At 44.5% G+C, this 12,871-nt stretch overlaps 1 protein-coding gene across 1 annotated transcript; it reads right to left on the bottom strand.

The window, feature by feature from the left end:
* Positions 1–213: 213 nt before the first annotated feature.
* Positions 214–11,946, bottom strand: LOC100303816 (UDP-glucose 4-epimerase 4). The gene is made up of 9 exons (NM_001165446.1): positions 11,643–11,946; positions 3,877–3,926; positions 3,612–3,747; positions 2,851–2,952; positions 2,549–2,776; positions 2,188–2,272; positions 1,175–1,257; positions 718–809; positions 214–625 (listed from the first exon to the last, which is right to left on the bottom strand). Exons 1-9 carry the CDS (start codon positions 11,850–11,852, stop codon positions 514–516), a joined length of 1,098 nt encoding a protein of 365 aa, NP_001158918.1. The 5' UTR covers positions 11,853–11,946; the 3' UTR covers positions 214–513.
* Between the last annotated feature and the right edge of the window lie 925 nt (positions 11,947–12,871).

The raw sequence follows: 12,871 nt of genomic DNA on the forward strand, positions 1-12,871 counted from the left end.
GAAGCAAAGGCCCAGTCATTACCACTGACAGAAGGAACACTTTTCCTTTCTTCAGGAACAGGCTGTGGTTTTGCCGCGTTAAATAGACGGCTGTGGTGCTGCTGTGGACGCAGGTTCAGGATTTGCACTAAAATCAATTTAACACAATGTTTCATTACACACGGTTTCACAAAATTGTCACAAAGAAACAATAAAGTTACAAAAAAATTGTATGATGTGCAACTTCTTGTGATAATTATATCTATATCATGCTCTATTTTAGGCAACACAACTCAAGAAATAGAAGAATCAAATTAGCTGCTTGACTACAGCAATGCTCCTAGAACAATTTTCATAAACTATAAGCATATGGAAGATCCACTATAGGAGCTTATGCTAAGGACAACAAGATAACATTTCTTTCCTAGGCCTATAGAACTTTTCTCTGTATGACTGCCCTACTAGATCTACATTTATCCTGGTAGGCACTACTGTCTCATGTACAAGTGAGTCCACAAGGACCAATCGTGTTGCTCAGCGTGAACTGCCATTCAGCTTGGGAGACTCAGATGCCGCGTATCCATAAGGGCTCTTGCTAGCCCAGTTCCACAGGTCTCTGCACATTTCTGTGATGCCATATTTTGCTCTGAACAAGGAACATTTATTAAATGACCAAAAAATGGTTGTTTTTCAAATAAAACTTATGAATGATACTTTATATATATATATATATCTTACTTCCAGTGCAGCTCTCTCTCCGCTTTTGCCGGCGATGAAAAAAGAACCTCAGCATCACCAGGACGCCGTTGACCCATGACCAAAGGGATTTTCTAATAAGGTAAGAAGTGCATATAAGAAATCAAGTTGCAAGAAGAGAGCCTATACATGTATGGCTACTGATGAAACTTGGCAGCGGTTAACTCTTCAAATTAGATAAGAATTTGTTGAAGTTGCACATTACAACGATCAACCCATACGAATTCCTATGTTTTTGTTGTGAATTGGCAAGGAGTCTAACTCTCAACACTAGACTCAAAGCCTACATAATCCCCTGGATAAATTCAAGGATTGCTTGTATATCTTTAAAATTCAGGAGTTGAGGTTTAATTGGCGTTTTTTTATCGAACAAAGTAGATATGCTAGCAAAAAAAGTTATCATGGCAAAGAAACAGGAGCCAGAGAGCACGAGATGTACCTTTCCAGAAGCCTTCTCAAATGCATTGACTATCTCCAACACTGATGTTCCTTTTCCGGTTCCAAGGTTGTACGCCTCACATCCTGCAACAACAGTTAAATTTGGAACAAGATTCAACTACAAAACTTACTGTAGGTTTTGACTTATGAGCATCCAATTAACTCATACGTAGAAGAAACTATTAAGTTGCATGTACTAACAATTTAACCCAAAAGATTAAACTGATAGGAGAAGGTGTGCAATTCACTTATATTATATTCCAACACTCCCCTCACGTTGAGTTTCTCTTAGGTCTCAGACGTGTAATACAAGTGAGCAAAAATTATTTTATTTAATTGCGTTCGTTAGGATTCAAACTCATAACCTGTCTCTGATAACATATTAAGTTGCATGTACTAACAATTCAAACCAAAAGCTTAAGTTGATATAAAGAGTTATACAATTCACTTATATTATATTTCAACAGAAATTGTTATTCAAGAAATAAGTTAAAGCATCATATGTATTGGATATATTTTCTGCACACTTATTATATTAATAAAATGTATTTGTAATACATTATTGTTAACTAGAACAAAGATAATGAAAATCAATAACAAAAGAAGGTAGTATTTACATCTTTTTGGTCTATTTGGTTTAGCTGTGAGTTGTGGGAAAACTACTGTAATCTATAAAAAACTTGTTGTGAGCTATGTGCTGTGAAAAAAGTTATAATCTGTTTAAGTCAGTCAAGTATAAAACATACCCCTTCGCTCTATCACTTTAAACGTTTGTGAAACAACTCTCTATGTCCACCCATTTCGACAAGCAGAAATCCAAAAGCAGGGCCCAAGGTCCTTCTAAAATTATAATACACAAAAGCAGTTGCTACTGAGCTTTAGGTTTCACCTGTTTAGTTGAATTTCTACTTTTTGTCAGCAGAAGCTCAACCAAACACAATCTTAGTGTACATCTAGAAAGCGGTAATAAACATTTCAGCTATAGTATATGAGAAGGCAGCCATTTGTCCAGACCTATGTTAGATGAGCTTTCAAAAAGCTTCTTTAATGCGAAAAGATGTCCTTCAGCAAGGTCAACCACATGAATATAATCACGAACCTGCAATCATCCAGAAGTGTTGTTAATAGATGGGAATATTCAATAAATGCTAGCGGACTACATAGCTTCAATTTTTACTCCAGCTTTTAAGTTGAAGAGCCTTAAGCAGCCACCAAATAATTGATTCTAGTGCTGATATATTTAAATTTACATAAAATGCCATTTACAGAAACATATAATGACTATAACATCAAATGGACACCAAATGGATAAGGAAAATTCAAATGCTGATGCAAGTAACAAGTAACAGAGAGTAGTATAATGAAGAAACAGTACCCCTGTCCCATCCTTTGTTGCGTAGTTATTTCCAAAAATTGTTAGTGATGGCCTCCTGCCAACAGCAATTTGCTGAACGAAGGGCATAAGGTTGTTAGGTGTTCCACATGGGTCTTCACCAAGGTATCCACTGGGGTGAGCCCCAACCGGATTAAAGTACCTAAGCAAAATGATATTCCATTCAGGATCTGAATGGTAGATATCACGGCATATCTCCTCAACCATAAGCTGCAATTAATATGTATGGTTGCAATCAGTTTAAAGACTTGATGCTAGATTAATTCATGGGAAATGAAGCATACTTTGGTTCTTCCATATGGGTTATGTGGAGTGAGAGGAAAATCTTCAGTGCAGGGTGGGTTGTTAGGTGACCCATAAACTGCAGCTGATGATGAGAACACTAACTGCAAGATTAGGACACATAAGAAGAACGAAATAAGTATAAGCATGATCTGAACAACAAACGACCACCTGGCCTAACCTCAAAATGTTACGGTGTTAGACTTATTAAGCAATGAGTACCACCTAGATGTAGATGTATAACCAAAAATATGAATGTGATGGCCACTGTTTAATAGGTTCATGGATCAAATGGTACCATAATTGAAGGTTGGAGATGTAAAACCGCGTAAAATGGTGTTGAGTAACAATGTATTCATTTGGCAGCAATCTGGTACATCAATTACATAAGGAAGTAGAGAAACCACTCCTTTTAATAATTTGGCACTCCTTTTACATAAAGATAAGTAAACATTGGTAAGAACACGCCTTTAACTGCATTAAAAAATCACCTTTGTAATTACAGTATTTTCAAAAACAAAGAATAGTGCTAGTGCATGTACTTTTTGTGAAAGAAAAAGACCGGATATGCTGAATGATGTAGCAAATATTTGGCAAATATTGATTTGCTAGAGGATACTAGTACTGAAAGAACAACGATTTTTTTTTAAATGGAGTAAATATCAGTTAGCATGGTTATGCATCTGTACATAAAAAAGTAATCACATTACAAAAATATACTCTTGGAGCACAAGATACACCACAGATATAGTTATGGCGATACCTTCTTACATCCATGAGCCGCCATAACTTCCAGAAGATTTATTGTGCCAACAACATTATGGTCGTAATAAAGCAATGGCTTTTGTACACTTTCTCCAACAGCTTTCAGTCCAGCAAAATGAATAACAGCATCAAATCTGGAGAAGGCGTAGCATGAATATAAATAAGTACCGGGCACAGATGCATTTACGTAGAAGACAAGGCCAAACATTGAATAGGTAATTAATGATGAACAGATATACTGGCTATCTTCTAGTGAGCTTTACCTTGTCGAAGCAAAAACCTTTTTCAATCCATCTGTGTCACGGATATCAACCTGCAGAAACAGAAAATTTGAGAACATTCCTTGTATGCCCCAGAAGGCCATTAACAATTTTATGACTGTACGTAATATGACACTGATTTTCAGGTCTATGCCATAGTAGATTAAGAGATAACTTCCTCCAAGATATGTCATTAAATGGTGCATACAGCCCAGACAAAACTGAAGTGAGAACTATTGATTGGAACATGTGTTACCAAACTGTCTATGTCTATGAACGGTTACTTTGAAATATGTGTAACCAAACTGTGTATTTCTATGAACTGTCATGTGGGGGCGCACGTACAGGCACCGCCGTGACATGCGCCGCGCTGCACGCGATCAGGAGCACGCCAGAGATCAGTTCATGTTTTTATTCCTTAAGTCTAGGAGAGATTGGTTTCTATCCCTTAAGTCTAGGAGAATTGTTGAAGGCCCTTGTCCATATATTCTTGTAACCGGTTAGTGAGAAGATTAAGCAAGATCATTATCTCTAATCTCCCATCTCTCTGTCTATCTCACCAAGCCGACGGCAGAGGGCAACCCTAGCCGGCGAAGACGGACCGTGGCTACGAACTGCGTAGCCAAGGACCTAACGCCCTTGACAACCTAGTATCGGGATCCAAGCGTTCCTCGTCGTCTTCCACGCCACCTCCGCAACCCACCACCACCTCGAAGTCCTTGCCTAGCCCACCTCCATCACCAGCATCAGATGCCGAATCGGCTACTTCCGCCTTGTCAGAGCCGACAACTACTAATCTAGCCAAGATGATTGAGTCCCTGGCCACGTCCGTGGCGAACCTGCAGACGACCGCGTCGAACAACGGGGGCGTCAACAACGGTCGGCACCACAACGATCGGCCCCCGTGGTTTCAGAAGATGGATTTTCCTCGCTACGACGGCAAGTCCGATCCATTGATCTTCATCAACCGTTGTGAATCATATTTTCATCAGCATCGGATCATGGAGGAAGAGAAGGTCTGGATAGCCTCCTATAACCTGGAGAACGGGGCGCAGCTCTAGTACATCCAGGTCCAAACGGAAGAAGGAGTTGGCGCCTTTTTGGTCACCAAACACTATAATGAACCGCCTGGCGGTACTTGACACCTTTAGATGATGTAGGGTCAAACAAAATGGTTATCCTGAATGTGGGGCAACACCTCTATGATGGTCACCACCTATTTGGGACCAAACAACAATGAACCCTAGGGCCTTCTCGTGATGAGCAATACCTTGGGTTCGACTCTGCGAGGTGAACAATGGCGGCGGTCTGCGACGGGTCGCCGGGTCACCTGGCAGTGCTCGCTGTGGGGGCGCGGACGGTCCGCAACCTGGCGGCAGAAGCGACGCCTTCCCTGCGCGCAGTCCGGACGGTCCGAGCTCTGGGTCGGACGGTCCGCGATGGCGCAGGGTCGTCTTCTTCTCCTCGTAGGACCTAGATCTCGTCCCCTGGGGGAGAGACCTTAGGGTGCTCCGGGTCAGCAGATCACCCAGGGCGTCTCCAGACGACGTAGAGTCGCCTAGGAATTAAAAGGCAGTCGAGATATAGTATTTTGAATGAACAACTAGATCTTGCCCCCCGGGAGGGGTAAGATCCTAGGGTCATCTTGGGGTCGGCGGCCACCCAAGACGGATCTAGACGACGTAGAGTCGAATAGGGGTAGAGGTGGATATGCGGAAGGCTACAACTAGAACTATGCTACATCTACTCCTAGGGCAGGAAAAGTAAATAAAGTAATTGGTTCGATTGGAATGTGTTCAGGGGGTCTCAATCGGCCGTACCCCTTTATATTTATAGGGGAGGAGGTCTGGACCTATTCCTAGGAGATAGCCAACAACTCCCACGTGATTAGATGGATAACCACACATGAGATAAGGATAATCACCCGAGTTAATCTAATCGCGGGGCACACGGACTGTCCGGGCCCAAGGGCCGGACCGTCCGCCACTTTTGGTGCTCAACAGAAGGTACCCCGTCGTGGCGCCAATTCAAAGAGCTGATCAAGCTGCGCTACGGTCCTCCTCTTCGATCGGCTCCCCTCTTCGAATTAGCCGATTGTGGCCGCACCGGCACAGTTGAGGAGTATCAAGACCGCTTTCAGACGCTTCTCCCACGCGTTGGACGCCTCGACGAGGCGTAACAGGTCCAACTGTTCACCGACGGGCTCCTTCCCCCGCTCAGACTCGACAAGCAGGTACACAATCCGCAGTCCCTAGCGGCGGCCATGAGCCTGGCGCGCCAATTGCAACTCCGGGAGCAGTACGCGCCGGTGCCCACCAAGGCTACGTTCCGTGGCCTGCTGCCTAGCCCCCCGCCGCGGCTCGCCCTCCCTGTGTGTGATATCATGGCCCCTGGGATGGTGATATACTGGCCCAAGGCTTAATAGAATTAATAGAGTATTCATACCAACAAGGTGCATCTTCTTTTTTGTAAGCCTATCGAAAGAACCTCCAAGTTAAGTGTACTTGACTTGGAGCAATTTGGGATGGGTGACTGACCGGGAAGTTTTCTTGGGTGCACATGAGTGAGGACAAAGTGCGCACAAAAAACCCGTGTTGGTCTGTGGGGACAATATATGATCCTAAAGAGCTGCCAGGAGTAAGTACCGCCGGTCCAGGGATTGGACGGGGTGTTAAAAGTGGTATCAGAGCTGACCCTCGCGGTTTCACGAGCGTGTGTGGGTTAGGGGGTTCGGGTATATGGCCCATAGCGCATGTGGGCCCAGAGTGGTCACATGGCATGGCATATGACGGCACTAGACACACAAACGTGGCTAAGAGGGGAGGTTCCTGGATTGGGGTTGACCGACGAGGACGTCGGTCTTCTAAGGGGGGTGGATTGTGATATTCTGGCCCCTGGGATGGTGATATCCTAGCCCAAGGTTTAATAGAATTAATAGAGTATTCATACCAAGAAGGTGCATCTTCTTTTTCGGAAGCCTATCTCGAAAAAACCTCCAAATTAAGTGTGCTTGACTTGGAGCAATTTGGGATGGGTGACCGACCGGGAAGTTTTCTCGGGTGCGCATGAGTGAGGACAAAGTGCGCACAAAAGACTCGTGTTGGTCTGTGGGGACAATATATGATCCTAAAGAGCTACCAGGAGTAAGTACCGCCGGTCCAGGGATTGGACGGGGTGTTACACTGCGTGCCCAGCTGACAAGGTGGCTACACCCACAGTCAAAGTGGACGGCCAGCCGATGAAGCGCATATCACGCCCAAAGCAGGAGGAACGCCGCGAGCAGGGCTTGTGCTTTAACTGTGACGAGAAATATATGCGTGGGCACAACCGCGTCTGCAGGCGGATCTTCTACATCGACGACTTCAAAATCACCAACGACGCCGCAGCCACCGATAGGTCGGACATAGAAGCCCCGGTCTTCTCCCTAAACGTGGTCGCTAGGGTGGCTGTCAACAACACGGTCCAGCTCTAGGTGCTCCTGGGCGCTGCGACCTTCGTCACTCTCGTTGACACAGGGTCGACCCATAGCTTCATCGGGGAGGCAGCCGCACGGCGCACGGGCTTGTGCATCGCGCCGCACCCTCGGCCCACGGCGATAGTGGCCAACGGCGAGCGCGTCTCTTGCCCCGGTATCCTCCGCCAGGCCCCAGTCATCATCGATGACATGGAGTTATGCGTCGATCTCACGTCATGCCCCTGGCAGGGTACGACGTGGTTCTCGGCACACACTAGATGGCCACCCTGGGGCCATCATCTAGGATCTCACAGCCCAGACCATGGCGTTCCAGTAGGAGGACCGCGACATCCACTGGCGCAGTGTGGCACCACCGTCTTCACCACGAGTACATGACGCCATGTCCACCGACTCCCTCCTTGACGAGCTGCTCGACTCCTTCACTGGAGATCGTCCCCGCCAGTGACTGCGCTGGTTGTCGTTGGAGTACACCTTCAACACCGCGTACCAGACCTCTCTCTGGGACACATTGTTCCATGTGGTATATGGTCATGACCCTCTCTCCATCCGCTCTTATGAGCCAGGGGAGACACGGGTGGCCGCCGTCGCCCAGGACATGGAATCTCGCGAGGCCTTCCTGGATGATGTGCGCTACCGCCTGGAGCAGGCACAGGTGTCCCAGAACCTACACTACGACAGGCAGCATCGATAGGTCTCTTATCAGGTAGACGATTGAGCACTTCTTCGGCTCCGACAGCGCACCGCGTCCTCCCTACCTAGGACAACCACGGGGAAGCTGAAGCCCCGATTTGTGGGACCCTACCGCGTCGTCAAGGTCATCAACGATGTCGCTGTTCAACTGGAACTGCCCCTAGGTGCCTGACTTCATGATGTTGTTACATGTGGGCGTGCTCAAGAAGTTCATCGGCACACCTTCAGCTTCGCCCCTATCCCTGCCGGCCATCCACAACGGGGCGGTGATTCTAGAGCCACAGCATGTCAAGCAAGCCCGCGTGGCGCGTGGGGTTCGTCAAGTACTTGTCCGCTGGTGCGGCGAGCCTACGGAGTCTGCATCCTGGGAGGACCTCGATGAGTTTCGCATCAAGTACCCCGACTTTCAGCTCGAGGACGAGCTAGGTCTCGAGCAGGGGAGAGATGTCATGTGGGAGCACACATACAGGCACCGCCGTGACATGCACCGAGTTGCAGATCGCGTTGCGCGCGATCAGGAGCACGATAGAGATGAGTTCATGTTTTTATTCCTAAAGTCTAGGAGAGATTGGTTTCTATCCCTAAGTCTAGGAGAGTTTGTTGAAGGCCCTTGGCCATATATTTCTGTAACCGGTTAGTGAGAAGATTAAGCAAGATCATTATCTCTAATCTCCCATCTCTCTCTCTATCTCACCAAGCCGATGGCAGAGGGCAACCCTCGTCGGCGAAGACGAACTGTGGCTAAGAACTATGCAGCCAAGGGCTAGCTACCATAAAACCTAACGCCCTTGACAGAATGGTGAAAAGGATACTATCATACACTGAGGAGAGCTATGTTCCAATGATATTCCCCCCACATATATTCCAATGATTTACACATGACCAATGAAAAGGATACCAGCATACGCTGCGGAGAGATATGTGATAAGCTCATGCAAACATATCTGAGGGAGATAAAGTCAGGCTAACACAGTTTCAAAACTATTGACTAGGCAACTAGCACCATGCACGTCTTGTTCACTATAGCAGCAACCAGATTACCAGAAATATAAATGTTGCACATGTGTATTTTCCCTAGAAGAATATATTTGTGTACCAAGTATACTTGTTGCGCATGTGTATTTTCACCTGGTAAGTTTCCTGTGCCCTTATTTAGTCAGGATTTGACAGAAAAAGGTAGATCCATTTACCATGGAAAATAAATTGGCGAGCAAATATTTACTTCTTTTCATCTTCGAGTGCAAGTTTACATACTCCTCAGAAGCTTAGAGAATGATTTTTCCTAGAAGAGTCAAACTTTTTTGCACAAGTCGACAAATAAGGATACGATAAACCATCCTACTTAACCAAACTGTGTATGTCTATGAACGGTTACTTTGAAAAAAATCGATTGAAGAAAAGACTATAGATATTATCACCCTGAATGCATGAACCAAATCCTCAACAGCAAGGACATGCCATTTATATATCTACCAACCCCGTTGGTTCTGTCACAGATAAATCAAGCCACCAAATTCATTGAGCAGCCAAGATTTTGTCAATGGCAATAACAAATACGGAGTAGGTAATATTATTGGAGCCAGTTGTATAAATTCTGCAATGCTGAAGTGATACATGTTCAAGCATTGACCAATGAAGGCGCTGACACCATCCAAACTTTGCCAATTTGGCCGCTCTACCTGTAAATGTCAAGTGCAATCCTAAACATCTGCAGCTCAAACATAACTTTGGACTTGGCAAGAAACCAAGAATCTGAATTTGAGGAATTACAACCATGCTAAAATTACTGAAGCTTTTTCATCGTTGCCCATCTACTACATTCAAGTAAAACCAAGGTTTACAAAACCGGTAAAAAACCGGCGGTAAACCGGTCGGTTTACCGAAACCGCCCGTTTTTTTCAAAATCTGTTCCAATTCAAAAAAATTGAAAAAAAACATAAAAACCGAAAACCGCTGGTAAACCGTTTTTTGGACCGGTAACCCGTTATTTTAGACTGGTAAACCGCCAATTTTTGCCGGAAAACCGGATTTAAAGCCGCGATTGAGTATTTAGTGGTCAATTTAGGTATATTAGTCTTGTTTAATGTTATATGCTATATGTGAAGATGTTATATGCTATATGTGAAGATGAAACTCGTAGCTCAAGTCAAGTTTAGGCATTTAGTGGTCAATTTCGGTTTCATTTCCTGTCCAAGATGGAATCCGTGGATCAAGTAGCTTCAGTTCTTCTAATAAGTATCCGTCTGGACAAGACTCAATCTAGAACCCTTAGCTCCAGTTCTTCTGTATGTGTTCTTAAGATTTATTGATCAGAAGAAAAGTTCAACACATGGTGAGGTGCACATGTAATACACAAACACCAAACACACATACCAGTATGTTTTTTTGCTTTGTCAATAAGTATTTGTTTGCCGTTCTTGTTTTCTCGCTAGTGTATCTCATATTTTTTGTATAGACCTACCACTATGACAGATTAGAACACTATCACGATACTTCCAACATGCCTAAGTACTATCACTATGACTCGAGCTGAACATGTGAGTATTGTGAAATAAGTCGACCTATGTGTCGTTGCCTCGTTGGAGAGTTGTAAAAGAACTTGTATTTGAGTATTGCGAAGTTCGCTGGTTGTTTGTTGTATGAGAACTGGAATTTGTGGTAGCATATGTATGTTATATGTTATTTTGGTGAACACATATCGTATGGATCAATTAATATTTACTGTTCAATGTGAACTGAGCAAATTACAAATAAATCTTATCAAAAAATTTCATTTTTTCTGTAAAAAACAGCAAAACCGGTTTATTTCGCGGTTAACCGGTGGTCTAGAGCGGTTTTTCGCTGGTTTTTCACCGGTAAACCGTTTCAAATTTAAATTGATTTGAATTGGTCAAACCGGTCGGTTTTTACCGGTTTCCAAACGGTTAATCGGCGTTACCGGTGGGTAGCGGTTTTTGTAGACTAAACGGTTTACAACCAAACAAAAGCGACAAATCCAAAATTTCAACAGAATCTGCAGTACTGATTATATCATCCTCCAATATGTTTACAACTTATGAATTTATTCCAATACAGATCAGCTAAATATCAATCTGAGTATTTTTTTCCTATTCCCAAGTAAAGTCTGAGCAAGTTAACCAAACTCCCACCACCACCATTTTATGTATATCAAACAGTCAAATAAACCGTGCAAAAAATACAGGCGGCAGGGCCCTATAAAAGCAGTTCGAGACATCGACTCAACTCGACAAATCACGCAGAAAAGGGAAGCCCAAGAAGCCTACCCAGCCCAGCCAGAAAGCAACGCATCAATACCTTTGGTGGCTAATCATCACGCTTAAACGCTTAAATCTAAATTTTCCTACGAAGCCTACGTAAGCCCCACCAATGATGGCCCAAAACATTACCTCCAAGGCTCCAACGTGGCCAACATAATCAATACTAACAGTACGCCAAAATAATCACCACACCAACAGCACGTTGGAGTAAACTCCGCGTGCATGTATTACAGAAATACAAATCGGCGCGCGTGATCGACACGAAGGGCTCTCGGTCTCGGCTACATTGAGGGGCAGACAGCGAACGTGCTTACTGGAGCAATTACCTTATGGAACGCGAGGTTTTTAGCGTGTTCCCCCGCAAGCGAGCGCAGGCGACGGATCACGAGCTCTGAGGAGTTGGCGAGGCTATCGACGACGACGACGCGGAAGCCCGCGGTGAGCAGCTGTAGCACGGCGTGGCTACCGATGTAGCCTGCCCCGCCCGTCACCAACACCGCCCTGCTACTCGGCCCCGCCTCCTTCGCCGCAGACATCTCCTCCACCCCCGCGACCCTCCTCCTCTCCGTCTCGCTCTCTCTGTCTAGTGGCCCGGTGCTTGCGGATCTGCGGGATGAGACGACGACCAAGTGGCCGAATGGGAGGGAAGGAGGCGTGGACGAGACGAGAGGTGGAGGCGAGGAGTGGGGAAGGAGAGGAGAGAGAGAGAATCGAGGAAGAGGAAGAAATTTGAATCCGCCCGGGATTGCCGCACGCCCAACGACGTCACGCCGGGCCCGCGCGCTCCTGAACCGCCGGGACCACTGCCACGTGTCCGCCTGTGGGGCTGATGGAGGTGTCGGTGATGTTTTTTTTTTTGGGGAGGGGTTGAAAACTGGACATAGGAGTAGAGGTATTTCTCTCAGATACAGAATAGTTAAAATTCGAGACGGATACAAGATGGAACCAGATAATAAATCAGAAGGGAAATAAACAGATGTCAGATATTAATTGGATAGATAATGGATAATTGTCGGATAATTTGTCTCAATGATATTAGTTGACTAACCGTTCAACAAACAAATAAAATAAAAATTACATAATTATACACATGATAGCTTAAATATAGAAAAATAAATCGATAAAATTGACATCATGCATGCAGTTTTAAGTTACTATTTATAAGGACATTACAGAACCAACAACACAATTTAAAAAAAACAAATCGTCAACATATCCTCTTATAGACATAATCAAAAAGTCCACAAGTATATAACAAATAGTAGATAGTTGACATAATTAACATGTTCAGGTGTTCAACACTTTCACATCACAAAATAAAAAAAACAAAACATAATTTATAGTCATTTGATCATATCTAGTCTTGGGATATCTAACCTCTCAAGAGAATGATAATGATACACTTTGTAGAAGGAGTGTATATATATAGTACAGCTAGGATATCTAATCAAGCAATTTCTACCTCGTGTTGCAATTTTTATGTTTGGATGAGGTTCTAAAATTCGGGCTACGAGCAAAAATAATCTTTATTGTTTCTTGGATTATGTGCTTGTGT

Source organism: Zea mays, chromosome 2 (assembly GCF_902167145.1).
Source record: "Zea mays cultivar B73 chromosome 2, Zm-B73-REFERENCE-NAM-5.0, whole genome shotgun sequence".
In the NCBI taxonomy this organism is placed as follows: Eukaryota; Viridiplantae; Streptophyta; class Magnoliopsida; order Poales; family Poaceae; genus Zea; species Zea mays.

Excerpts from the sequence above, each read along its gene's own strand:
- LOC100303816 (NM_001165446.1), bottom strand. The coding sequence starts at position 11,852 with ATGTCTGCGGCGAAGGAGGCGGGGCCGAGTAGCAGGGCGGTGTTGGTG. Across the intron at positions 2,273-2,548 it reads CAACAAAGGATGGGACAGGG|GTTCGTGATTATATTCATGT; the intron begins GTACTGTTTCTT and ends GGATGATTGCAG. Across the intron at positions 1,258-2,187 it reads TGAAAGCTCATCTAACATAG|GATGTGAGGCGTACAACCTT; the intron begins GTCTGGACAAAT and ends CTGTTGTTGCAG.